The following is a 26,176-nucleotide window of genomic DNA, read 5'->3' as shown; positions in this document are numbered from 1 at the left end:
AGTTCTTTTTTTATTTTATGTTGCCCCCTGGAGCCATTAATTTAATGTTATCCAGAAGTGGACAATCCATTTAATCAAAGCTGCTGCAACTGCACTGTAGCACTGCAGTCCTGGGTTCATATCCTACCAAGGACAACATCTGCAAGGAGTTTGTATGTTCTCCCCGTGTTTATGAGGGTTTCCTCCGGGTTCTCTGGTTTCCTCCCACACTCCAAAGACATACTAATAGGGAATCTAGATTGTGAGCCCCAATAGAGACAGTGATTATATCTGTAAAGTGCTGTGGAAATGAATGGCGCTATAGAAGTGAGTTAAATAAATAAACAGATCACAGTGTCATACATTTACGCCACTTGGTGTTAACTTTATTCTTCCAGTACTGTATGTCAGTTGGTCCTAAATGTTTAATAGATAAGATTCATTTGAACCTGGAATGCATTGAACTGTTCTGCATTATTATATTATTATGTGTATTCTAGAAGATACTGTAAATCTTTTTGAAAACATTATTAAAAACCTGTTATTAAAGGTCCAGAAGGCTTCAAAACTGGTAGTTCAGCTGCCAAGTTATTTTCTTTACTACCAAAAGTCTGTAGAAATGGAAATTCTAGAATGTCTCCACTTTGTGTATGCTTTAACTGCACCTGTACAATAAAAAGTTAAAAAGTTGGTTAGAAATTGTGTATGATGAAACATATCATACTCAGCATCAGTACATAGACCATATAAAACAGGGATGTCAAACTCAAACACACAGAGGATCAAAATGAAAAACTTGGACAAAGTCGCAGAACACCCAGTATACAAGGTCCTCCATACAAAATAATGGGCCCCACAAGGTCATCCATAAAGAATAAGGTGACCACAGAGGTGGTGGTTCTGGTGTCGCGGGCCAAATTAAAATCCCTCTAAGGGCCATATTTGGCCCATGGGCCAGAGATTGACATGTGTGATTTAAACAGTGATCTCAAAGTTTTTGAGTTTTTCAAAAACATAGAAAATTCTTAACAATCCCAAATATTGTATGCTCTTCCAGCACTTGAAGCTTTGCAGACGCTTCTAGACATAACATATTTAGCTCACAACAGCACCTGTTATAGTTAGTAATAATCAATCTCAGCACATCCAGACTATGTGGAAGGGTAGGGTCACACAACAGTATTTCCTCTCATCCAAGAGAATTGGGCCTATTATGCTAATCACACAATCATAAAAGTTTGATCAGAGTGTGTGTAATAAGAAGCAGTGAATTTCCTGAAGAACCCTTGAAGGATGTGCCATTAATGAGGAAAGACTGCCATCTGCTGGCCAAGTGAAATCAAGCAGAACCAAATTGTGCTGGAAGATTTGCAGGGGGAGTGACTTTGGGTGCTGGACCTGAACTGGTGATGATGCGCCCCCTGGGCCATATTCAGGGGATACCCGGAGCCGGATCTGGATAGGGGTAGTAGTCTTTGTGGCGGTGACCCGGTCCGTGCCCAGGGTGTCAAACTAAGTGGCAGTCTATGGCAGTAGATGTTAACTTGGATGTCGACTACGCCACCCGTTGAGTGCGGCTTTGCAGCCGCCGCTGCAGAACAGTCCGCTGAGGCCGGTGGTGTGGGTGCAGCGATGATGTTATAACCCCCAACGGGAGGGGTATGGCCTCAGGGCAGCAGGGATAAATGATGGGGGTGATGGTGGTACACGAGCGCAACAAAGACAACTCGGAGTCTTGGTGGTGCAGTTCAGGGTCTTTACTCACGGTTACTTGGTTACTGCTCCAGGCCACCGCTGCAGAGGTGGCCGCCTGTGTCGTGCTGTGCTCACCAGGTGAGGGGCTCGGTTAACTCCCAGGTCTTTCTGGAGTGCTTTGCAGGACCCCCTTTATGTCCCCTGTCTCTGGTCTTCAACCCCACTAGTGACCACGCTTATGTCCAGCTGCCTCGGACCTTCTTGGTGGGCAAACGTTGGCCTGCGTTTCCCAGGTCCTATGTGGTGCCTTTCTAGCGGGTGTGGTGAGGGGCTGCTCCACATGTAATGTCGCAGCCTCCGGTTCTTAGTTGAGGGTAGTTTCTCTCCTCCACTAATTTGGGATCCGGTTCCCATCTTCTTGACCTGACCCCCCTACTCAGGTAGCGGCGGGCGTGTGGTGGCTACCAGCCAGTCCACACCCCTGGGGTCCCCTCTGTCCTTCCTGGAGCCCAGTCTGCTCCTCTTCCTCCTTCTTCCCTCCTCCAGGCTCAGGCCTCCTGACAGGGCCTGCCTGTGGAGCAGAGCCCATAAAGCAGCTCTGCTCCCTGTCTTCTCCTCTCTCAACTCACTCCCTTTCCAAAATGGTGCCTCCCTTTATACTCCTGTACAGAGTGCACCCAGAATCTACTTCCCCCACGCACACACTACCGGGTTCCCTTCTCTAGGTGTTCCCTCCCCCCACTCCAGCCAGGGACATGCTCACTCGTGCCTGCATAACTAATGGGAGCACCGTCGAGCTGTCCCCCGGAAATGTGGTGTAGTGCATGTGGGTGTTAGGGTCCTGAGCCACACTCCATCCTTACCTGGAAGTGAGATATCGCACATCTGGGTGAGATGCAATACCTCTGTAGCAACCGAACCCTCGGGGTGCTACAGTGACCCACAGGAAGGACTTCCTTGATGTATAAGCCCTGTGTGCCAAACTGCAGGCAGGTTGGGAGATTTGGCGCCAAGCCAGATAGCGGAGCAGACGTGCTCTAGAGACGCCGCAGAGTCCAGCATGGCAGGCCTCAGCGGGAGGTCTGCGCAACTCTGGTGCCGGGCACCGCCTGGCAGGGTCCGCATCCCCCGCAGAGAACTGCAAGTTCTGTCTACTCTGGTCAGGACCAGGATCCGCGCTGGTCAAGTCTCCGAGACTCGGCGTCGCATGTCAAGAGCAGAGGCGTCGTCCTCTCTGCCCCAAGCCTAAGAGACTACTGCCGATAGTCAGGCTGAGAAGAGCCATACGAAGACTGCGACCAGAGAGGCACGCCTGCGATTGCAGAGGAACAGCGCGAGTGAGCAGGGCCGTCACTTTCAGTTTTCACCTATGGTACTGGGGTTGGCTGGGATTAGGATTTCAGGTTGGGAGGGGGCCGGTTGGTACATGGGAGGCTCAATGGGCTTTGATAGACTATGTCAGAGAGAGACTTGTGGCCGAGCGGGAAAACCCCCTAGGGCCAGATCAGGAGAGAGAACTCATGTGGTGACTCCATCATTGTGAAAGGAACATTACCGTTAATTAGTGAATGACTTTCTTTGCTATTCCAAGCTTACGGTTATTAGTTCTACTGTTGATTTGCCTTGCTACTAATACTAATTGTTGAAAGTCATTGCTGCATATAAATTGAGTTATATCAATCCCTGATTGTTTCTGCCTCGTGATCTTTGTGCGTTGCATCCCGACACCTATATTACATGTGACGTGATACATGTGTATCTTCTCATCTGATTTTCTCGGATGAGAAGATGGAAAAAACAAAATTTCTTCATCTTTTCCATTCTGTCTGTCTGTGAAAATCGGACTGCCCTCAGATGTCATCAGACTGTGGTTTTTCGATGGACTCATTGACTTGCATGTCCGAGTGCGATCTGAATATCGGATGCAAATCGTGCATGCTGCTATTCTTTCCTTGGATAGACTCCGAGATGTCAGAGGAAAAAATCTGACATGTGCACGGCCCCCATAGAATAACATTGGTCTGAGTGTGATCCGATATTTTGACCGAAAATACAGTTGTCTGCACGAGCCTGAAAAATGCATTAAAAGGGTTGTCCAAAATAAAAAAACACGGAATCTTTTTTCCAAAAATGGCTCCAGTCGTACCTGTGTCTGCTATTTCAAGCCATCATTATTCTAATAAATGGTTCTGTGCTGAAAATCCAGACACATGCTATAGAAAAATGTGAAGCTGCTGATGGACATAGCAGATCCTTTATTTTCCAATGCTGGGCTGTTCTGCAAAATTTTACATAAAACATTTTTCTATAGCTCTCTGTCCAGACTTGCATTTTTAGCCCATTCTTTAAAGTTGTAGTAGTGATACAGCTGTGGGTCTCATCACTACCTGTATGTGTGACCTGATCATACCTATACAGAGTTCATTGCGAAAACAATGCTAAATTTCATTATACTCTTCATTAAAAACAAATCTCACATCATAATGATCCCAGACTCTCACATTCCAGCCGCTTTATTCCAGAGACCTCTGAATGATTTTATTTAAGAGCATATAAACATTTGTGAACCTTTTGCAGCCGCACTTGTTGTTCTCATTATATATAACATCAGAAAAGGAACATGCCAGGGGTGGCAGTATAAACACTATCAATTCTGCTCTTATTTCTTTCAATTTGACTTCATTACTAACAGTTTGCCCATTACTGGATGTGTGATCTCTGTTGGAAAATACCTTCCCCACGGTGATAAGCTTTAGTAAAGTAAGCTGCACTGTCTAGAAACACAGTTCTACCTTTAGTGTGATATTTTCTTTGTTTTAAGTGTACCCTGGAGGTTTGTAAAATGTTTGTTAGAAAATATTGCATCACGGTGATGGTCTGATAATGGGGTATTATATTGTGATTAGGGAGTGTTTAGGGATGCATTACATGGTGTTCTCCATCCTGAGTGGGAGGGGACTGCAGTTTTCTTTCATGTTTTTTTTTAGTTGTTTCCATTGATGTTTCTGAATCCCGAGGAACTGTAGTTGCAATAACTTTGGCACTTTGCACAACAAGTGTTCTTTAAACTGGTTTTACTAATCCAGTTCTAATTGTATTTTCCCTGAAACAGGTCTTATTTAAAGAGAACCTTTCACCAGTTTGACCATGTTAAACTGGCCACATCATGGAATAGTGGCTGCAGAGCAGAGTAAAACATACATTTTTTTTTCCAATTACACTCTCAGTTGCGGACATATTAGCTTGTAAAGTTTAGGGTGTTACCAGAGATTTTTGACCGGGGTGTGTACTTCTTCCCCTGCATGAGGTTGACCAGTCATAAGCAGGCAGCAATGCACAGGGAAAAGAAGAAAACCCCCCCACAAAACTTAGAGCATCTTTTTCAGTGTGAGACATATATTGACAGTGTCATGAATCATTAAGGGATTCGTGGAAGTTCTGGTTGCAGGTTTAAATGTTGTTGTTTTTCCCTTTGGTCCAGCAAGAGTTAATGTCAGTTTCTTGCTGGCAAATTCTTTTTGTCTGATCAGCTGATGTTGGTTAATAAAAACACTCCCACCTCCCTTTAAATAGTCACATGACCCATCAGCTGACAGTCGGTTACAGAGTTACTTCTATGGAGACCAGCTAGGTTTGAACTCCTCCTGTGACTGTGGTGGAGCTGCTGTAGGAGTTCTGCACCCTGGTGCCGTTGTTGGAGCTTTGCTGCAGATTTGATAAGTTGTTTTTCTTGCTGCCAGTCCCTTGTTTGTCATTTTACTCTGTGTTCTTTACCTGTAGTGACAAGGCTAGTATTCTTGTCAGCCAGTGCACTAGCCAGGGGTAGTTGAGGTGACAGTCAGGGACTAGGCACGTGATGGTGGCGTGAGGGAGCTTAGGGACAGACACAGGTTGGTGTCAGGAGGTGTCCCATCCCTTGCTCCCTACTGTTAGGGCCTTCCCCCCTTTTACATCCCCTTGTATTTTATGTTGTGTCATCCACCGGTCATCGTCGTGTCTAAGCGTGACTTATAACCGACACACACCGTTTTTTTTTATTCCTGAGTCCCTATAGCTCAAGCTCAAGCTTTTGGACAGCTGCTTCAGACCCTCACGGATGAGGTTACTGAGTTGCGGTCACAGGTGGTGCAGCAGCTTCAGCACATGTCTGGGTATTAGGTCTTGTCTCATGCCCAGGCTCAACCAGAGCCCAAAATATCTCTCCCCAACAGGTTCCGTGAAGGGAGAGATACATTTGTAGTTTGTAGGGAAGCCTGTAAATTATATTTCAGGCTCCACCCTCGTTCCTCAGGGAGTGAGGAACAATGAGTGGGGATTGTGGTCTCCCTACTTGGGGGTGATCCCCAGTCCCGGGCATTCTCCCTACTGACCGACTTTCCATCTTTGCGTTCTGTGGACGAGTTTTTTGCAGCTTTGGCCCTGGTGTATGGTGATCCTGATGGCATCTCCCTGGCTGAGTCAAAACTCCGTAGGATCAAGCAAGGGGCCCAACCGGCTGAGGAGTACTGCTAGGAGTTCCAGAGGTGGGCCACTGACACTCAGTGGAATGAACCAGTCCTTAGGAGTCATTTTTGTGAGGGTCTGTCATTTAGGCTGCAGGATTCTCTGGCCCAATAAACTACTTCAAGGTTTTTGGAGGCCGCCATGGCCCTTGCTATCAGGGTGGATAGACGCCTCACGGAGAGATCTACACAGATTCTGCCCCCTGTTGTTGTTCCTAGGGAGGAGGTCACCCAGGTGCTGTTGGATGAACCTATGCAGTTGAGTGGTGCCTCCGTTCAAACTAGGTTGCCTGCGGTTCACCGTGGGAAGGGGGAATGTTTTTACTGTGGTCTTACGGATCATTACATCAATGTCTGTCCATCTTGTGCCAAACTTGCTGTTCCATCACATAAGCCGCGTGCCCCTGGTCATGTGGAGGGAGACGACCAGGGTGTGTATGACTCGCCCCCTGGGCCGCGTGGGGAACCTGGAACCGGGCCTTTGGTGGGATGCTGGGGGTTGTAGTCACCGTGGCAATGACCCGGTCCCGTGGCTCAGTGTGGTCAAACCAGTGGCAGTCTATTGATATGGTTTTCATTATTTTCAAATGTCCGACTACGCCACCCGTGGATTGCGGTCAGGATGAACCGCCGCTGCAGGGCAGGCCGCTGGGGCTGATCTTGGTGAGCAGCACAGGGATGGTATAACTCCCCACGGGAAGAGTGTAGTCCCAGGGCAGTGTAGGTGGATGATGGGGGTGATGGTGCGTGGGAATAATGACTCAGAGTCTCTGTAATGCAGTCCAGGGTCTTTACTCACAGTTCGTTATTCCACATTACTTCGGCCGGCTGTAACTTCCCGCGTCGCACAATGTTCACCAGGTGAGGGGGCTCGGTGAACTCCCAGATAATTTTGGAGCGCTTCACAGGACCCCCTTTGCGTATCCTTCCTCTGGCCTGTCATACCCCGCCAGTGACCTCGCTTCTGTCCGGCTGCCTCGGGCCTTCTCTGGGTAAACTTCGGCGCCAGTTTCCCTGACCCTATGTGGTGCCTTCCTAGCGGGTGTAGCGAGGGGCTGCACCATATAAAATGTCACAGCCTCCGGTTTCTAGTTGAGGGTAGTTCCCCGCCTCCACTAGTTTCGGGGACCGGTCTCCCCCTTGGCCTGACCCCACTACTCAGGTAGATGCGGGCGTATGGTGGCTACCAGCTGGTCCACACCCCTGGGGTCCCTTCTTTCCTCAGTGTTCCTGGAGCCTCCTCCGCTCTTCTTCATCTCTTCTCCCCTACTCTCTCTCCCTCCTTTCAGTGCTGACTGGGTCTCACAGGCTAGACCCGCGTCCGGAGCAGAGCTCCACAGAGTCCTGCTCTGTCACATCCTCTCTCTGACTCCACTGAACCGACTTCTCCCTGAACTAAGATGGTGCCCACCTTTTGTACCTCTCCCTAGGTGTACCCAGGAACTGCTTCCTCCCTGCTCCTGCACTACAGGGTTCCTTCCCCCTTTCCTAGGTGTTCCCTCCCCCCCACTCCAGCCAGGGACAGGGACTGTTGTGCTCTACTTGGAGCATATCGGTCGCCCTGCCCCCCGGAAATGTGGTCTAATGCATGCAGGTGTCGGGGTCCTGGTCCACACTCCATCCTTACCTGAGAGTGAGCTATCGCACGTCTGGGTGAGATGCAATACCTCTGTAGCAACCGAACCTCCAGGGTGCTACATGTACATTTCCTCCATTAATACGTTTTCGTTTTCCATTTCAGTTGACATAGTAGTGGGTGGGAAAACTGAGACTATTCCGGTTTTGGTGGCTAGTGGTGCTGGAGTCAGTTTGGTGGATGCTCGCTTTGTTCAGACCCATGGTCTCATTGGTAGGGCACTAGAAAGATCCATTCCTATTTTTTCCATTGATTCCGCTCCTTTTGGCCAGAGGAATTTGACCCAAGTTGTACATAATGTGAACTTATGCATAGGGACTCTACTTAGTGAGTTCCTGTCATGCTACATCTTGGAGGTTCTGCCTACACCAATCGTCTTAGGCCTTCCCTTGCTCAAGAAGAAACACAATCCGGTCATAGATTGGCGGTCCAGAGAAGTAGTCAGTTGGGGCAATTTCTGTAAGAACAGTTGCCTGGGTACTACTATTTCTGCCATCTTGGTGAAACCTACCCCTCTCTCTCCGGCAGAGGTAGCTAAGGGGCTACCGAAGAATAGGGGTGAGAAGCTACCCATACCCCAGGGTAACTCTAGACCTCAGTGTCCTCCCAGGAGGATGGGTCAAGGTGGGGTGGTAGTTACCACAGACAATCCTAAGAGTAAGAGTTTTGTGACATGGGGGAATGCCTTCATTGTCGGTCCTTCAAGGAGAGTACCATCCGGTTCCAAACGTATGTGTGGTAGTAAATGTTCAGGTCCGGACCTGTGCGTGAAAGAGTACGTGTGGGTGTCCACTAAAAACATCAGGTGGAAGTATGCATCGGGGACGCTGGGTTCTAGAGTGATCGGTCTGTCCTCAGCCCTAGGACCTTCCAGTTGAAGTTACCCCTAGTGATGCATTTCCATTACGTATTCCACAGGTCGTCGCCTAGGAGATTTGTTGCACCTCTGGACCCTAAGTCATTACAATCACTGTCAGTCTGCGTTGACCTTAAGAGCTAGGTGTCTATGGAGGTGAATACTGGTGTTTCGAGGTGTCCCTGCAGTATGTAATTTCTGGACAAGTCCGAATCATTAAGGGATTTGTGGTCGTTCTGGTTGCTGATTTACAATACCAGTTTTGAGGGGCTATACAATGTGCACTGTGTCCTAATTTTATAGATGCCTTTATTTAAAGAGTCATCATCTAATGACAATAACACTTTAATTCAGAAACAACTCAAAGGATCATAAGATAATTTAAAGAGGACCTATCATCTCCTGGGAAACTTCGATCAGTAAAAGGAGACAAAGATATAACCATTTCTCAAATATTTAAAATGAAGAAAAGTAAAAAAAAAATGTCTAACTAATTTACTGTTAAAAGCTCTGGTCCTTTAAGGAAGGGAAGGTGAACTTGGGCTCCCCAATTTATAACCATCTTCGCAGCTTTCTGAGACTTTCTGCCTCTCTGCTTGGACAAACTACTGTGTGTTGGGGAGAAGATAGGGAAAGGTATATAAACCCAAGAGATCGGTGCTGCTGTTCTTTTTCTTGCTGGATGTATTGAAGGGCTTTTTCCACCAAAGTGGTCTCCAAATAATAGAACTTGTGTAAAATACCAAAATTGAATAGTTCTCACTTTCCCCAAGTCCTGTGCCAGCTCTCTACTGCTGCTGTGTTTTGGCTTCAGCGGTGATTTCAAGTCAATAGCTCACATTACCACTGTTAACCAATTTCTGAGCTCAGCAGCTATATCGTTGTAGACAGCACGAGCCTCTGAGCTCAGTGATTGACTGCAGTGGTGGAGTGAGCTACTGTTGTGACATCACTGCTGCAGCCCCCCTCCCGCATAAAAAAAAAAACAGCGGCAAAGAATCATCCCTGTTTTCTCCACCGCTAGACCAGGGGAGGGTGAGTAGTATATGAATTTGTTATTTTATACGAGCTCTTTCATTTGGGGACCACTTTTTAAAATAGTGGAAAACCCCTTTAAAGGCAATCTGTCACCAGCAAAAACACTATTAACCTGCAGATATGGGCTTCATCTGCAGGTTAATAGTGTTACTAACCTGTCCGGGGCCTGCACGTAGCCGAACGCTGCAGGAAGAAAATGCACTGAATATGCAGAGGGCTGGCTGGATCCTCGCCCCCGGACCTGACTGACACTGACTCTGCATTAGGGCTGGCCGCCAGTAAGTGCAGGGAAGGGGGGCTACTACAAGCGCCGCTCTGTATTCTCAGAGCAGTGACTGAACCAGCACCGGTACCGCTCCCATGACTGAAACCGAATGCTGCCAGGGAGAATAAAGTTAATTTTCTTCCCTCAGTGTTCGGCTATGTGCAGTCACCAGACAGGTTAATAATGCTGTTAACCTGTGGATTAACCCCATATCTGCAGGTTAATAGTGTTTTTTATGTATTTTTGCTGGTGACAAGTTCCCTTTAATTTATGAACCAATATAAGATGGATTCCTGATTATCATAGAGCATCAAGGGGATGAATAAGCTAAAATAAACTTGCAAAGGTAAAACTTTTCATAGCTCTTCAGTGTGTCTACTGTCTGTATGTATTGAGAGACTTAGATAAAAACTTTATAAGCAGCTGGGTCCAATTCTAGTAAATTGACCGTTTAGAAGCAACCTTGTCCTCCTTGTGTAGATTAATTCTTTAAAAGCAACTACAGTTATGTCCTGCTCTTGCAGATTAACTCTTTCAAAGCATATGTGTCTTCTACTCCTATCCGGAGTGCATAGCACAAGGGGCATTTTATTACATGGCTGATATATAGCAATATTTTGGATTAAGTAAAGTTCAGGAGCCTTGGGGGAGGAGAGAAAAATGTTTTCTTAATTTGCCTTTTTCTGATTTGCAGTTTTTGAGATACATTGGTGAATTATTTAATCAAGTTTGTACTTTGCTTTTGGTAAATTTATAAGAAAAAGAAGGGAACTGATACTACCATAGTATTATATAAAGCAGTGATTCGACAATATTACAAAACCGGTAAAATCCTGCAAAATCTGAGCACAAAGCTCTATTTACCACCTAAATGCTGATTTTAATGCCCCCTCCAGTAGGTACCTTCAAGAGAAGAGAATCTCACCAGAATTTGCACTAACCCTGGTAAAATGAAAACAAAACCTGTGTCTATGTAATATTGAGGAAAACTATCTGATTTATTAATGATATGTATTTAAGGAAAGTTTAGAATTTATTTTTTTTTTATTTTGTGTTTTTCTCAGAAGTGATAGGTTCTATTTAAAAAGCATAGGTTTATCCATCCAACTCAAAATAAAATCAGTAAAACTGTCATGTTGTTACCCCAATTTTGGAAAAGCACTGCAAAAAAACGCAGTGCAATTTCATTGTGTGAACATGGCCTAAAGATGGTCATCGCAAACTACTTATGCCATGCCTGTCTTACTGATAACAATTTTTATGTGTCTTTTCCCACAAATCTGTGCTTTTCAATGCCAGCATAGTGGGTATCTATTCCTCAGCGCTCCTTTAAAGGTCTATAGCACTGGAAGCAGCTTAAAATGTACAGTGATGAATGAGGCTAACCTTCTGTGAATCATTAGAAATACAGGTTCTCACTTTCTCACTTGTTAGTACAAAATGTCAGATGATCAGTAACATTACAGTAATAACTCCATAGTCTAATGCAGGCTGTAAAGTTTGATTTAGGCTACAATTAGTGTCACTTACCATTTTACAGAACCAGCTATTATCTTTTTGGTCATCCTCCATTTCAAGTCGCACTTTTTGGATAGATCCAAGACTACCATTGATCTCTACCGTGTGTATGGATTCGCCCCCGGTTAGTTCTCCTTTACCAAATTCGACAGGCTTATAATGTCCATATTTACAACAAATTGTTAAAGACACAGTAGAATTATTTACAAGATTGGAAAAGTCTTCTGTCACCAGAATGACATCAATTGTCCCTGTATAAACAGTTAATACATTTTTGTCATTACTGTCTCATTGCAAAGTTTGACTAACTGTAAAAAACACATATATATTGTTGACGTAACATCTTCCTACAACTGATAAATGATGTCTCCTAGCAAATGCCACAGTAATCACATTGTCTCTAAAGCAGTTCTGTAAAACTTTGTTTTGCTAAACTCTCCTAATTTATCAATCACCATCTTCCCTGGTTTTCCTAAAAAAAAACATGTCAAATGTGCTTAGAAAATTTTCCTATTCGTTTCAATGTAAATTCCACTTTGCTGTTCATATGAGGATGATGAGATTTGTGAGTGTTTTTTTTTCAATGAGGATTTTAAGAACACCGCATGGGAAAAAAAAGGAATAACAGCACTTCTTTGATGTGGATTCCTCAAAGAATCAGCTCTAAATTTGACACTGTCAAGCAAAAGTTTTCAAAACAAACACTTAAAGAAGCACTCCTCCTCCTATATAAGTTTATATCCTTTTAAAATATTGCAATCATCATATTATATGGCATGGTGTACTTAAAATTGCTCATTTTTCCTTTCTACCCAGTTAATTAGTCTCTTTTTTTTCTGTTTTATGTAGAAATCACTTTTCCTTGCATGAGTCATCACCCTCTTAAACGCCTGACCCAGCTGCTCCGATCCTCCCCCCTGCCAGAGACTTTACAGTGATGACTCATGCAGGGAAAAAGACTTACTGCTTCTACATAGAGCTTACAAGGATTCAGCTAGTCAGTTTTTAATCACATGATGTTATAGACATAATGAAAAAGGGAAGAATTAGCTGGATAGAAGGGCAAAATTAGCAATTGTAAGTACACAGCGCTATATAATATGATGATTACAAAATATTAAGAGGATAAAAATTTTGATGGGAGTGTTTTGTTAAAAACAATGCTTCAAAAGTATCTTCAAAAACCTCACAATCACTTCATGAAATGCTTCAGGAAAAAAAAAACACTTCCAAAAAACTTGTCAGATTTTTACGTTTCCAGAACCTCTGTCTAAAGATATCCTTAAGGTATGTGCATATAACATTTTTTTCAGGTGGATTCCTGTCCAAAAACCGCTTTAAAAAGTGCTAACTAAACTAAAAAGAATGAACATATGTATTTCTATTTAAACACTACATACCCCAAAAGTATTGGCACCCCTGCAATTCTGTCAGATAATACTCAGTTTCTTCCTGAAAATGATTGCAATCACAAATTCTTTGGTATTATTATCTTCATTTAATTTGCTTGCAAGGAAAAAACACAAAAGAGAATGAAGCAAAAATCAAATCATTGATCATTTCACACAAAACTCCAAAAATGGGCCAGACAAAAGTATTGGCACCCTCAGCCTAATACTTGGTTGCACAACCTTTAGCCAAAATAACTGCAAACAACCGCTTCCGGTAACCATCAATGAGTTTCTTACAATGCTCTGCTGGAATTGTAGACCATTCTTCTTTGGCAAACTGCTCCAGGTCCCTGATATTTGAAGGGTGCCTTCTCCAAACTGCCATTTTGACATCTCTTCACAGGTGTTCTATGGGATTCAGGTCTGGACTCATTGCTGGCCACCTTAGAAGTCTCCAGTGCTTTCTCTCAAACCATTTTATAGTGCTTTTGGAAGTGTGTTTTGGGTCATTGTCCTGCTGGAAGACCCATGACCTCTGAGGGAGACCCAGCTTTCTCACACTGGGCCCTACATTATGCTGCAAAATTTGTTGGTAGTCTTCAGACTTCATAATGCCATGCACACGGTCAAGCAGTCCAGTGCCAGAGGCAGCAAAGCAACCCCAAAACATCAGGGAACCTCCGCCATGTTTGACTGTAGGGACCGTCTTCTTTTCTTTCAATGCCTCTTTTTTTTTCCTGTACATTCTATGTTGATGCTTTTTCCCAAAAAGCTCTACTTTTGTCTCATCTGACCAGAGAACATTCTTCCAAAACGTTTTAGGCTTTCTCAGGTAAGTTTTGGCAAACTCCAGCCTGGCTTTTTTATGTCTCGGGGTAAGAAGTGGGGTCTTCCTGGGTATCCTACCATACAGTCCCTTTTCATTCAGACGCCGACGGATAGTATGGGTTGACACTGTTGTACCCTCGGACTGCAGGGCAGCTTGAACTTGTTTGGATGTTAGTCGAGGTTCTTTATCCACCATCCGCACAATCTTGCGTTGAAATCTCTCGTCAATTTTTCTTTTCTGTCCACATCTAGGGAGGTTAGCCACAGTGCCATGGGCTTTAAACTTCTTGATGACACTGCGCACGGAAGACACAGGGACATTCAGGTCTTTGGAGATGGACTTGTAGCCTTGAGATTGCTCATGCTTCCTCACAATTTGGTTTCTCAAGTCCTCAGACAGTTCTTTGGTCTTCTTTCTTTTCTCCATGCTCAATGTGGTACACACAAGGACACAGGACAGAGGTTGAGTCAACTTTAATCCATGTTAACTGGCTGCAAGTGTGATTTAGTTATTGCCAACACCTGTTAGGTGCCACAGGTAAGTTACAGGTGCTGTTAATTACACGAATTAGAGAAGCATCACATGATTTTTCAAACAGTGCCAATACTTTTGTCCACCCCCTTTTTTAGGTTTGGTGTGGAATTATATCTAATTTGGCTTTAGGACAATTCTTTTTGTGTTTTTTCATTGAAGACAAATTAAATGAAGATAATAATACCAAAGAATTTGTGATTGCAATCATTTTCAGGAAGAAACTGAGTATTATCTGACAGAATTGCAGGGGTGCCAATACTTTTGGCCACCACTGTATTTTAACTACTTCCGTTTTCCATACCATGCAGTTAAAAGAGGTGAACCTATACTTTATAATATAAATCAGTTGGAAGATTCAAGAGGCCCCAAAGATGCCCAGGCATATTTTTGAACGGTTTGTCAGCGTTTTTGCTTCAAAAACTGCTATCAGTTTCTTCATTGTTGAATGGAGTAAAAAAAAAAAGTCCTGAAAATGCCACAAACACACTAGAAAAATGGTAAAAAAAATGCAAAAACATTGAAAAAGCACTAAGAAAACATAAAAAAAGGTCTAAGGAAACAGAAAAAATAGTATCTTCCCTTTGAAAAACTCGACAGGTTTATCAGCCTGAAAAAAAGATGCTGTGTGCATATAACCCTAGGGTATGTGCACACATACAGTATTTGCAGCAGAAAAATCTGTTGCAAATACTGTAAAAGTATTTTAGCAGGAAAAGCACTGTGTAGAACACGCACATTTTGATGCACTTTTTTCACACTCATTTAATTGGTTAAAAAACATTAAAATAATTGACTTGCTGCAGATTAGAAACTGATTCAATATTCTCAATTCACAGGCAAAAGTCTGCCTTCTGTGAGTCCAGACTTTCCCATTACTGAGATAAAAGATGGCAGCTGGTTACTCGTGAAGTTCTTTGGAGAGGAGAGAGGGAGGAGTTAGAGGCAGACACAGCAATTCCGTTGTAAGTTCTCCTGAAACTATAGGAGCACTTTAAAGGGTAAGCATACTTTCAGGTAACATTTCAGAATAAACTATTCTGTGTGAGGCATAACACTATATCTTGCCATTGTATGACTTGTACCCTGCATTTTCACCAGTTTTTCCCTCTGTAGGCCTTCTCTCTTAATTTGCATTGGGCCGTGAGCTGGAGGGAGGTGACTAGCTGCTATAATGTCTCCCATACATAGGACAACATAGAGGCATCTCTGCTCCTCATTTGTTTCAACACACAGATAGAAGCAGGAGCAAAGAGGAAATTATATAAGAGTACTGAGCTATATGGATGTGAATCAAGCTCCGACGTGAGGTATTAGATGTGTTAGAAATCTCAGACAGATCTTTTAGTGTCTCCCTCTGCCTGTTTCCTCACTCTGCTCCTCACGCCTCATTTCCCACCACTCTTTGAAGATTGTAATGGGCTGTGTAACATTACGCCACAGTGACATAGCGGTCCGGATTTGAGCTGCTTTTCCAGAGTGGCTGACAGGCTAAGGAGGCGAGGGGAAGAAGAAGTGTCTCATAAGTGGGGCAGGAAACAGATATATGACACATTCTTATATTAGCTTATATTATTGATTTATGCAAAGTTTGTTGAAAGTCTCATTTTAATCAGTAGTCAAAGGTAGACTAGTTTCATTATTTTGTTGATTTACATATTTGTATGATATAGAAAATAAAGATGCAAAAAAGAAATATGAAAGCCTACTTTATTGATCTGTATATATATATATACACTGCAAAATAATTCCACAAATGTGGAACATTGATTGCAAACAAGTAATTTTCAAAAACAGTTAACTAGAGGACATGAATTCAAAAAACATACCAGAAAGAAAAACAGCCCTACCAACACCGAGTCAGACCCCTATGATAAAGGCGGGGGCAGCACAGGTGCAAAATACTGATGGAAACAGCCACTCACAAACCTACCAATTCATGGAGGGGGTGGCTGCCTAGTGTAAAAAATGCACACAAGTGAGGCTTGCATAGGATGCCAGTCAAGCAGGTACGTGTGCTGCACAGTGTCTGGCTTACAGCCCATACTATTAGATCAGACGGGCTGCCCAGCACTATATGAGTGCAGCCCACAAGGACAGATTCCCCAGTTAACCTAACCAATAATAAAGGGCCTGGCTACATCCTGCAAAAAGAAAAATGTGCAATAAAAAATAACGTATATGATTAATACATTACATGAGGTATTGGTCGATATTTTGGCCAAAATACACAAGCTCGCAACCCGCCTTTATCATGGGGGTCTGCTGCATCTTGCATTTATAATCTGACTTGGTGTAAGGCTGTTTTTCTTTCTGGCATGTTTTTCAAGCAAGTAATTTTCCTAACAAATTCATGCAAAAATGAGGACATCCCAATTAATGTCTGAGGCATAAAGTTGAAGTTTAGACTATAAAATTCTAATTAACAAGAATACAACCACAGGTAAACCTAATTCCTGAAGCTCGTGTCCAGCAGAGAGTTGATAATAAAAGTCCATTACTTAATGAAAACCCCTTCCTATTTCATGCTGTCAGCAAAGTGTGGGCACTGTTCGTAGTCACCTTGCAGCTCCAAAAAAGGCAACTAGAAATAGGGTTGGCTCAAGCTACTCCATTTCTCAGAGCCCAAGGGTTGCTCTGGCCTTCACCCTTTATCCTTTACCCCCTTTACCCCTTTACCCCCTGACAAGCACGAGCACGCCGCAAATACTCGGCGAGCACCTGAAAGGTTTAACAATTCATGCTCGCTCATCACTAGTTGCAATATGTCGCCAACTTGTTCATTCCATGCATATATACAGTACATGTATATAAATATATATACAGTTGAAATCAGAAGTTTACATACACTATGTAAAAAGACACATATACGTGTTTTTCTCAATATCTGACATGAAATCAGAATAAACCTTTCCCGATTTAAGTCAGTTAAGATTACCATAATTTTTAATATTTGCCAAATGCCAGAATTTTGAGAGAGAGAATGTTTTAAGGCATATTTATTACTTACTACAAAGTCAAAGGTTTACATACATTTCATTAGTATTTGGTACCATTGCCCTTAAACAGAATGACTTGGGTCAAACGTTTGGGATATCTTTCCACAAGTTTCTCACAATAGTTGGTCGGAATTTGGGCCCATTCCTCATGACAAAAGAAATGTAACTGATCCAGGTTTGTAGGTCGCCTTGCTTGCACCTGCCTTTTCAGCTTTGCCCATAAATTTTCAATAGGATTGAGATCATGGCTTTGTGATGGCCACTCCAAAACATTGACTTTGTTATCCTTAAGCCCTTTGTTACAATTTTGACAGTATGCTTCGGGTCATTGTCCATTTGGAAGACCCATTTCCGCCCAAGCTTTAACTTCCTGGCTGATGTCTTGAGATGTTGCTTCAGTATTGCCACATAATCTTCTTTTCTCATGATGCCATCTATTTTTTGAAGTGCACCAGTCCCTCCTGCAGCAAAACAACCCCACAAAATGATGCTGCCACCTCCTTGTTTCACAGTTGGGATGGTGTTTTTAGGCTTCCAAGCTTCTCTCTTTTTCCTCCAAACATAATGATGATCATTATGCCCAAAAAGTTAAATTTTAGTTTCATCAGACCACAGGACATGTCTACAAACATTAAGGTCTGTGTTCCTGTGTGCATTTGCAAACATTAATCTGGCTTTTTTAGCTTTCTTTTGGAGTAATGACTTCTTCCTGGCAGAGTGGCCTTTCAGCCCATGCTGATACAGCACTCGTTTCACTGTGGTTATTGACACAATCTTACCAGCTTCCGCCATCATCTTCACAACATCTTTTGCTTTTGTCCTTGGGTTGATATGTGTTAGAACCTTGCTCTTAGGTTTTTTCCTTTGCTGGTCACATGACCTTGTTGGCCTATTTAATCCTGCTCCGCCCTTCTGGCTTTGCTGGACTTCATTGTATAACTACTTTCTAGCTAGCCTGTGCTCTGTATCTAACTCTGTTAGTTTGCTTGGTCTACGGACCTCTGTGTTCTTTATATTTTGTTTGTTCGTCTGTCTGCTACTATTTCTGTTAGGAGGTGTCCCATTTTCCTCCCAGTCCTTAGTACTTGTAGGGATTCCTTCCCCACATCTATAGGTCTCCGTACAGACTAGCTTAGGACTTTAGCAGGTCTGATCGCAGGATCAGGTCCCCTGTTACATCGTAGGGATTAAGCTGAGTTCTATCATAGGGACAGATCTCCTCTCTTTCCTTAGCTCTGGTAGCAGAACATAACAGTAAGTCCAGCCTGCAAATTCTCTAAGGAAAGATTTTTCTGTTCCATCATGGTGTCGGTTCAGGATTTGGCTCATTGCCTGCAGGGACTCTCTCTGGAGGTGGCCGAGCTCCGTCAGCACTTGAGTAACTGTCCTGGAGCACATTTCTTGGAGCCTAAGGTATGTTTGCCGGATTTATTTTTTGGTGAACACCGAGAATTTTTTTCATTTAAAAATGCTTGCTTATTGTATTTTCGTTTGAGACCCAAGTCCTCTGGGGATGAATCCCAGCGCATAGGGTTCATAATGTCACTTTTGCGCAAAGAGCCTCAGGAGTGGGCCTTTTCTTTGCAACCTAGTGATACATGCTTCAGATCAGTGGATAGTTTTTTTTCTGCTTTGGGGCTATTATATGATGATCCTGACCGTGTCTCATCAGCTGAGACTGAGTTAAGACGTTTGAGACAGGGATCAGGTAATGTGGAAAAATATTGTACTCATTTCCGTCGTTGGTCTACTCAAACAGGGTGGAACGATTCTGCTCTGAAAAGTCTATTTCTTGCTGGGCTCAATGAAAGGGTTAAAGACCTGCTAATTGCTTATCCTACACCTGAAGATTTGCAACAGGCTATGCAATTAGCTATACGGGTGGATAGGAGACTGCGTGCAAGGGTTAATGAGAGCAAATCCTCTGCTATGTCAGTTTCTGGTTATGAGAATGTGTGTACTAACAGTGGTGAACCGATGGAGATTGGATCGGTGGCACCTCGCTCTCAAGAAAAAGACCGTAGATTTTCTGAAGGCTTGTGTTTCTATTGCGGAAAATCTGGTCATTTGATTAAAGGCTGTGAGCTTCGTATGAAGAAAGAAAAAAAAAAAAGGTCAGTCATGCCCGTATTGCCTGTTTAAATTCCAGGGGTGTATTTTTAGCTGCTTCCACGATTGCTCAGGAAAAATTAATGGAATTTCGGGTGTTTGTTGATTGTGGGTCTACTCTGAATGTAATTGATGGGGGATTCTTGGAAAGACTCAATTTAAAACCCGAACCTTTATCATCCCCCATTGCTGTGGTTTCTGTGGATGGTTCCCCTTTGAAGAATATTACTCTCAAGGTCTGTGAATTTCCTCTCACTATTAATGGTGTCCACCATGAGAAATTGGATTTGGTAGTTTTGAATAACTTGCCTTCTCCAGTAATATTGGGATTGCCCTGGTTAAAATTTCACAATCCTGTACTGGATTGGTCTACCAGTGAAATTAAATCCTGGAGCCATAAATGTTATGACAAGTGTTGTAACGGGCGTATTGCAGCTTTGGATAGGGGAGAATTGCCTGTTCCTATTCAGGATTTTTGGAGAGTTTTTTCTGAGAAGGAATCGCAGGTTTTGCCTCCCCATAGAGACTATGATTGTTCTATTGAATTTGTCCCTGGAGCGACTCTTCCTAAAAGTCGTTTATTTAACCTTACTATTCCTGAGAGGAAGGCTTTGGAGGAATACATACAGACAAGTTTGGCCGCCGGTCACATTAGGCCCTCTAAGTCTCCTGTGGCGGTTGGATTTTTTTTTGTAAAAAAAAAGGACGGCGGTTTACGTCCTTGTCTGGATTTTCGTGAGATTAACAAAATTACTGTACGCAATCCTTACCCACTGCCATTGATTCCTGATCTGTTTAACCAGTTAATGGGGGCCAAGTGGTTCTCTAAAATTGACCTTAAGGGGGCATACAATCTGTTGCGCATGAAGGAGGGTGACGAATGGAAGACTGCTTTTAACACTCTTGTGGGTCATTTTGAGAATCTGGTTATGCCTTTTGGTCTTACTAATGCTCCTGCATTTTTTCAGAATCTTATTAATGACATCCTTAGACCTTTGATCGGCAAAAATGTGGTTGTGTATTTGGATGACATTTTGATTTATTCGCCGGATCTGGAGTCTCATTGGCGGAGCGTACGTGAGGTATTACAGTTATTAATGGACAATTCGCTTTTTGCTAAGCTGGAGAAATGTGAGTTCACTGTACAGAGAATTCGTTTTTTGGGTTACATTATCTCCAGCGAAGATTTTGAGATGGACCCGGTTAAAGTTCAAGCTGTACAGGAATGGCCTAGGCCTATTGGTTTGAAATCGATACAGAGGTTTTTAGGTTTCACCAATTATTACAGAAAATTCATAAAAAATTTTTCTAGTATTGTCAAACCTCTGACCGATCTCACCAGGAAAGGTGCTGATGCGGTTCAGTGGTCTTCTGAGGCCATTGAAGCTTTTGTGTATCTCAAGGAGAGGTTCACCTCTGCTCCCATCCTTATGCAGCCTGATGTGACTAAGCCGTTTTTGGTTGAGGTTGATGCTTCCTCTGTGGGGGTTGGCGCAGTATTGTCTCAGGATAACGGGGATGGATTACATCCCTGTGCCTTTTTTTTCAAAAAAATTTTCGGAGACTGAACTGAATTACGATATTGGTAATCGGGAATTATTGGCTATTAAACTCGCATTTGAACACTGGCGCCACTTCTTGGAAGGTGCGGAATTTCCCGTTCAGGTTCTTACGGATCATAAAAATCTGATATATCTTGATGCTGCCAAGCGCCTGAATGCCCGTCAGGCTAGGTGGGCACTGTTTTTCTCGCGGTTTAATTTCTCCGTTACTTACATCCCTGGTACTAAGAATGTTAAGGCAGATGCCTTGTCTCGCAGTTTTTCTCCCATAGTCGGTGCTGAGAAAGAGGAGAACATTTTACAAGAAGGTGTTGTGATAGCTGCTTTGGACTCCATTTTGGAAGATGAGATTCTTAAAGCACAGGAGAATGCCCCATCTAACACTCCTCATGGGAGGTTGTTTGTGCCTGGGACCTTTAGGAGAGATTTGTTTGTTGAGTGTCACGAATCTCGGTTGGCAGGTCATCCCGGAATCTCTGAGACCAAGAGACTGGTGGGTCGCAGTTTTTGGTGGCCTGGATGGCAGAAGGAAGTCATTAAGTGGGTGCGTCAATGTACTATATGTGCTAGATCTAAGTCCTCACATACTCCTGCTGCGGGGTTGCTTTGTCCTTTGGAGGTTCCCAGTGCTCCTTGGACACATTTGGCTATGGACTTTATAACTGACCTTCCCCCCTCTGAGGGTTTTACTGTCATCTGGGTGGTCGTGGACCGTTTTAGCAAGATGTGTCACTTGGTTCCCTTCATCAAACTGCCCTGCGCTAAAACTCTCGCTAAGGCCTTTGTCAAGGAAATTGTCAAACTTCATGGTGTTCCTACTGACATTGTTTCTGATAGGGGTCCTCAGTTCGTGGCTCGTTTTTGGCGTGCCTTTTGTGACAGGTTGGGAGTTCATTTGTCGTTCTCGTCCGGATATCATCCTGAATCTAATGGCCAGACAGAAAGGAAAAACCAGGATGTTGAGCAGTTCTTGCGTTGTTTTGTGGCAGACAATCAAGAGGGGTGGTCTGAGTTTCTGCCACTTGCTGAATTTGCTCTGAACAATCATACATCTTCTTCTGCTGGTTGTTCGCCTTTTTTTTGTTGTTCTGGGAGACATCCGTCGTTTGGGTCGTTCTCCAAGTTGGGATCTGCCGTGCCTGAGGAGGAGAATTTTTCCGGTGATTTGGAGAGAGTTTGGACGGATGTGCGTGGTAATCTTCAGGAGGCCAACAGAAAATCTAAAGACTACTTTGATAGGAAACGACAGGAGGTTTTGTTCGCTGTTGGTGACATGGTTTGGTTGTCCTCTAGGAATCTGCGGTTGAGGATTCCTTCTAAGAAATTGGGTCCCAAGTTTGTAGGGCCCTTTAAGGTGCTTCAGGTTGTCAACCAATCTGCTGTTAGGTTGGAGGTTCCTACCTCCTGGAGAATTAATCCGGTATTTCATGTCTCTCTGTTGAAAAAAGCTGTTGTATCGGATTGTGACGCCTCTGCCTCTGTTCCTCCGGTGGTGGAGGACGGGGAATATGAAATTTCTCGCATCCTTAACTCTAGACGGTATAGAGGTAGTTTGCAGTATCTTGTGGCCTGGGAAGGTTTCGGACCCGAGGATAACTCTTGGGTGAGGTCGGATGATGTTTCCGCGTCCAGACTTATCAGAGCGTTTCACAGGAGATTTCCTGATAAGCCGGGTCCTAGGGGATCCGGAGGATCCTCTTAGAAGGGGGGGTACTGTTAGAACCTTGCTCTTAGGTTTTTTCCTTTGCTGGTCACATGACCTTGTTGGCCTATTTAATCCTGCTCCGCCCTTCTGGCTTTGCTGGACTTCATTGTATAACTACTTTCTAGCTAGCCTGTGCTCTGTATCTAACTCTGTTAGTTTGCTTGGTCTACGGACCTCTGTGTTCTTTATATTTTGTTTGTTCGTCTGTCTGCTACTATTTCTGTTAGGAGGTGTCCCATTTTCCTCCCAGTCCTTAGTACTTGTAGGGATTCCTTCCCCACATCTATAGGTCTCCGTACAGACTAGCTTAGGACTTTAGCAGGTCTGATCGCAGGATCAGGTCCCCTGTTACATCGTAGGGATTAAGCTGAGTTCTATCATAGGGACAGATCTTCTCTCTTTCCTTAGCTCTGGTAGCAGAACATAACAATATGCACATGTCGGACCAAAGCACGTTCATCTCAGTGACACAGAACCCATCTCCTTCCTGAGCGGTATGATGGCTGGACATTTCAATCTTGTTTGTACTTGCGTATAATTGTTTGTACAGATGAACGAGGCACCTACAGGTATCTTGAAATTATACCCAAGGATGAGCCAGACTTTAGCAAGTCCACAATTTTCTTCCTGATATCTTGGCTAATTTCTTTAGACTTTCCCATGATGCTACACAAAGAAGCAGTGTGTTTCAGGTGTGCATTAAAATACATCCACAGGTGTGTCTCTAATTAACGCAGATGTTGCCAAAAAAAACAGAAGCTTCCAAACACATGACATCATCATATGGGCAGTCCAGAATTATTTAAAGGAATTGTAATCTTAGTGTATGTAAACTTTTGACTTTGCAGTAAGTAATAAAAATGCCTTAAAAAATTCTCTCTCTCTCATTATTCTGGCATTTGGCAAATATTAAAAATTATGGTAATCCTAATTGACCTAAAACAGGAAAGGTTTATTCTGATTTCATGTCAGATATTGAGAAAAATTTTTATATAGTGTATGTAAACTTCTGGTTTCAACAGTGTGTGTATATATGTATGTGTATATATATATATATATATATATATATATATATATATATACATATATTATATATATGTATGTATATATATATATATATATATATATATATATATATATATGAAAAAGAGAGACTTTGGAGCCTATTAAAATTGACTAAATTATATTACATTGATGCATGTGTGGAAACTCGAGAGCTGCAGTTGGGATGATTTCACAGCTGTAATTTCCCAGCTATGATGGTTCGTCATCTCGAAGTGTAACTGGGAATTATCAGCAGCAAATTTATGTCATATATATAAAAAGTTGTGTGTGTGGTGCATTATTAAATGTGTTTTATGGAGCATTTTAGCAAACTGTTTGTATATTTCACTCTGACACGAGTCCACTGGGCACTGTAACAAGTCACTAAATACTCCAGTTTTAAGATATTTATATCACAAATTGCATTCCTCTGTTAGTTTCTCCTTTTTACTCTGTCCACTGAACCATCTCTAACACATAATGGGAGTTTACTAAATGATAGCCTTTTCTGCTCTAAGGTATTATATTTGACTGGCTAGACATTTATTTATATTTAGGCCAAAGCTCACATTCTGCAGTTTCCTAATAGTATGTTACATTTTATCTACCTTTTTAGCCAAAAGCTGAGCCTAAATGGAAGGTGTGTTTACAAGAGTTTCAACATGTTGGTCACTGTAATGATTTATTGTTACAAAACAGGATTTCAGAAATCTCATTTAAGGCTGATGCTACACAGAGTCATGGGTAGCGCGGCAGCAATTCTCACAAAAATTGCGTGACAAAACCATTTGTGCAAATATTTTAGACCTGTGAATTTACTGTAAATAAATCAGTCAAGTTGCAGACAAGTCGTTCGCACGCAACTTGCATTAAAGTCTATAGCTAGTGATTCCCTTGCGACCTGCAACCAGTGATTGAAAATCCAAAAAACATCGGATCACACTTGGACCAATGTTAATGGGGCCGTGCACATGTCAGATTTTTACCTTGGACCGAGCCAGTCTGAGGATAAAAATCGCTAAATGCCTGAGTTTGATCTGATATTCAGATCGCATTCAGCCATGCAAGTCAATGCATTCGTGGGATACTTCGGACTGCACTCGGATGACATCTGAGTGCAGTCCAATTTCCACTGACTGACAGAATGGAGAAGATGGAGTATTTTGTTTCCCCCTCTTCTCCTCATCTGAGAGAATCAGATCACATTGTGATTTGCCTAATCACCCTGATTCTCTAGGATGAGACAATACACTGTCGTCTGCACTTGCCCTAGGAAATATTTGCCACTTTGTTTCACAGTTGCAGTATGTCACAATTTGCAATGCGAAAACATAAGAAGTCGGATCCAATGTTACAATGTGTCACTGCCATTTCAGTGGTGCACGACACATACTGCCGTGTAGCTCTAGCCTAATGCAACACAGCAAAAAAGCTCTGTTCTTCAATGCCTTACATGGCTTGGACGATGGATCTGTTTTCTACTGATTACACTGTGCAGAATTACTGCATTGAAAGCATTAAAAACGGATTGCAGTACTGTGTATGTTTTTGACTCATGAATTTCTGCCACATCATTTCTGTGTACAAAGAAAATTACAGAAAATTTCACACAAATTCAACTGACTTGTTAAGTGTTTCAATACCAGCAGCAAAACTATTTGTAAAAAATGTTATTTTTTTAACAAGTCAAAAATTTTTTTTTTACATTGTAGTCATTTTTAAAAACAGTTCAAAAAGTCCTTAAAGTTCCCTTTCCAGTATTAGGCTGTGTGCTCACGATGCGTTTTTTAAGCGTTTCCGCAGCTGCAAAAACGCTGCAGAAACGCTTAAAAAACGCATGGTAGAAGGCCTGCCATGTTCCCCAATGATAATCCGCATGTGCTGTGCACATGCTGCGGAAATTTCCGCTGCGGATTATCATTGTGGAAAAAAACGTAGCACTACCAATTATTTTGCGGAAGTGCTGCGTTTTCGCCGCCATTGACTTGCATTAGACCGCATGCATTACGCATCACTGTATATGTAGATGTGCATTCCATGCGCTCTAATGTGCGGATGGTACCCGGGTGTACGCATGGTAATCCGCCCCCCATGGTTCCCAATGACAAGCCGCACTGTCAATGCCTATGCTGCGGATTTTTCCGCAGCGTTTATGCTGCGCTCAAAAATCCGCAGCATATCCATTAATTTTGCGGAAGAGCGGCGTAATCGCCGCCATTGACTTGCATTGAGAAGCACATAATCCGTGTCAGTACATTTGTACTCACGGATTATATGCGTTTCAATGTGCGGATGGTACCCAGTTCTGGAGGAGAGAAGACTCTCATCCAGACCTGGGTACCATTGTACCTGTAAAAAAAAAGAATAAAATAAAAAATAAAGATTATATTCACCTTCCGACGGCCACCGGTCTCCTTCCCTGTGCTTGCGGGCAAGACTGAAGGACCTGCGGTGACGTCACAGTCATGTGACCGCAGGCCCTTCAGTGCAGTGTCCCGCGATCAGCTGGCAGCCAGG

At 43.1% G+C, this 26,176-nt stretch overlaps 1 protein-coding gene across 2 annotated transcripts in view; it reads right to left on the bottom strand.

The window, feature by feature from the left end:
* Window positions 1–26,176, bottom strand: part of RP1 (RP1 axonemal microtubule associated) — a 1,013,486-nt gene that overhangs the window by 188,907 nt on the left and 798,403 nt on the right. For both annotated transcript variants that reach the window (XM_073679301.1, XM_073679302.1), the window contains exons 46-47: window positions 11,502–11,740; window positions 518–644 (exon numbers count right to left, since the gene is read on the bottom strand). In XM_073679301.1, the coding sequence (XP_073535402.1) occupies window positions 518–644; window positions 11,502–11,740 (366 nt within the window). The remainder of the gene's footprint in view (window positions 1–517; window positions 645–11,501; window positions 11,741–26,176) is intronic.

This window comes from Phyllobates terribilis, unplaced genomic scaffold, assembly GCF_046119375.1.
Source record: "Phyllobates terribilis strain yellow unplaced genomic scaffold, ASM4611937v1 Scaffold_4__5_contigs__length_816908805, whole genome shotgun sequence".
Classification (NCBI taxonomy): Eukaryota; Metazoa; Chordata; class Amphibia; order Anura; family Dendrobatidae; genus Phyllobates; species Phyllobates terribilis.
The sequence above is the reverse complement of the archived record's forward strand: the minus strand, read 5'-3'. Positions and strand labels throughout refer to the sequence as shown.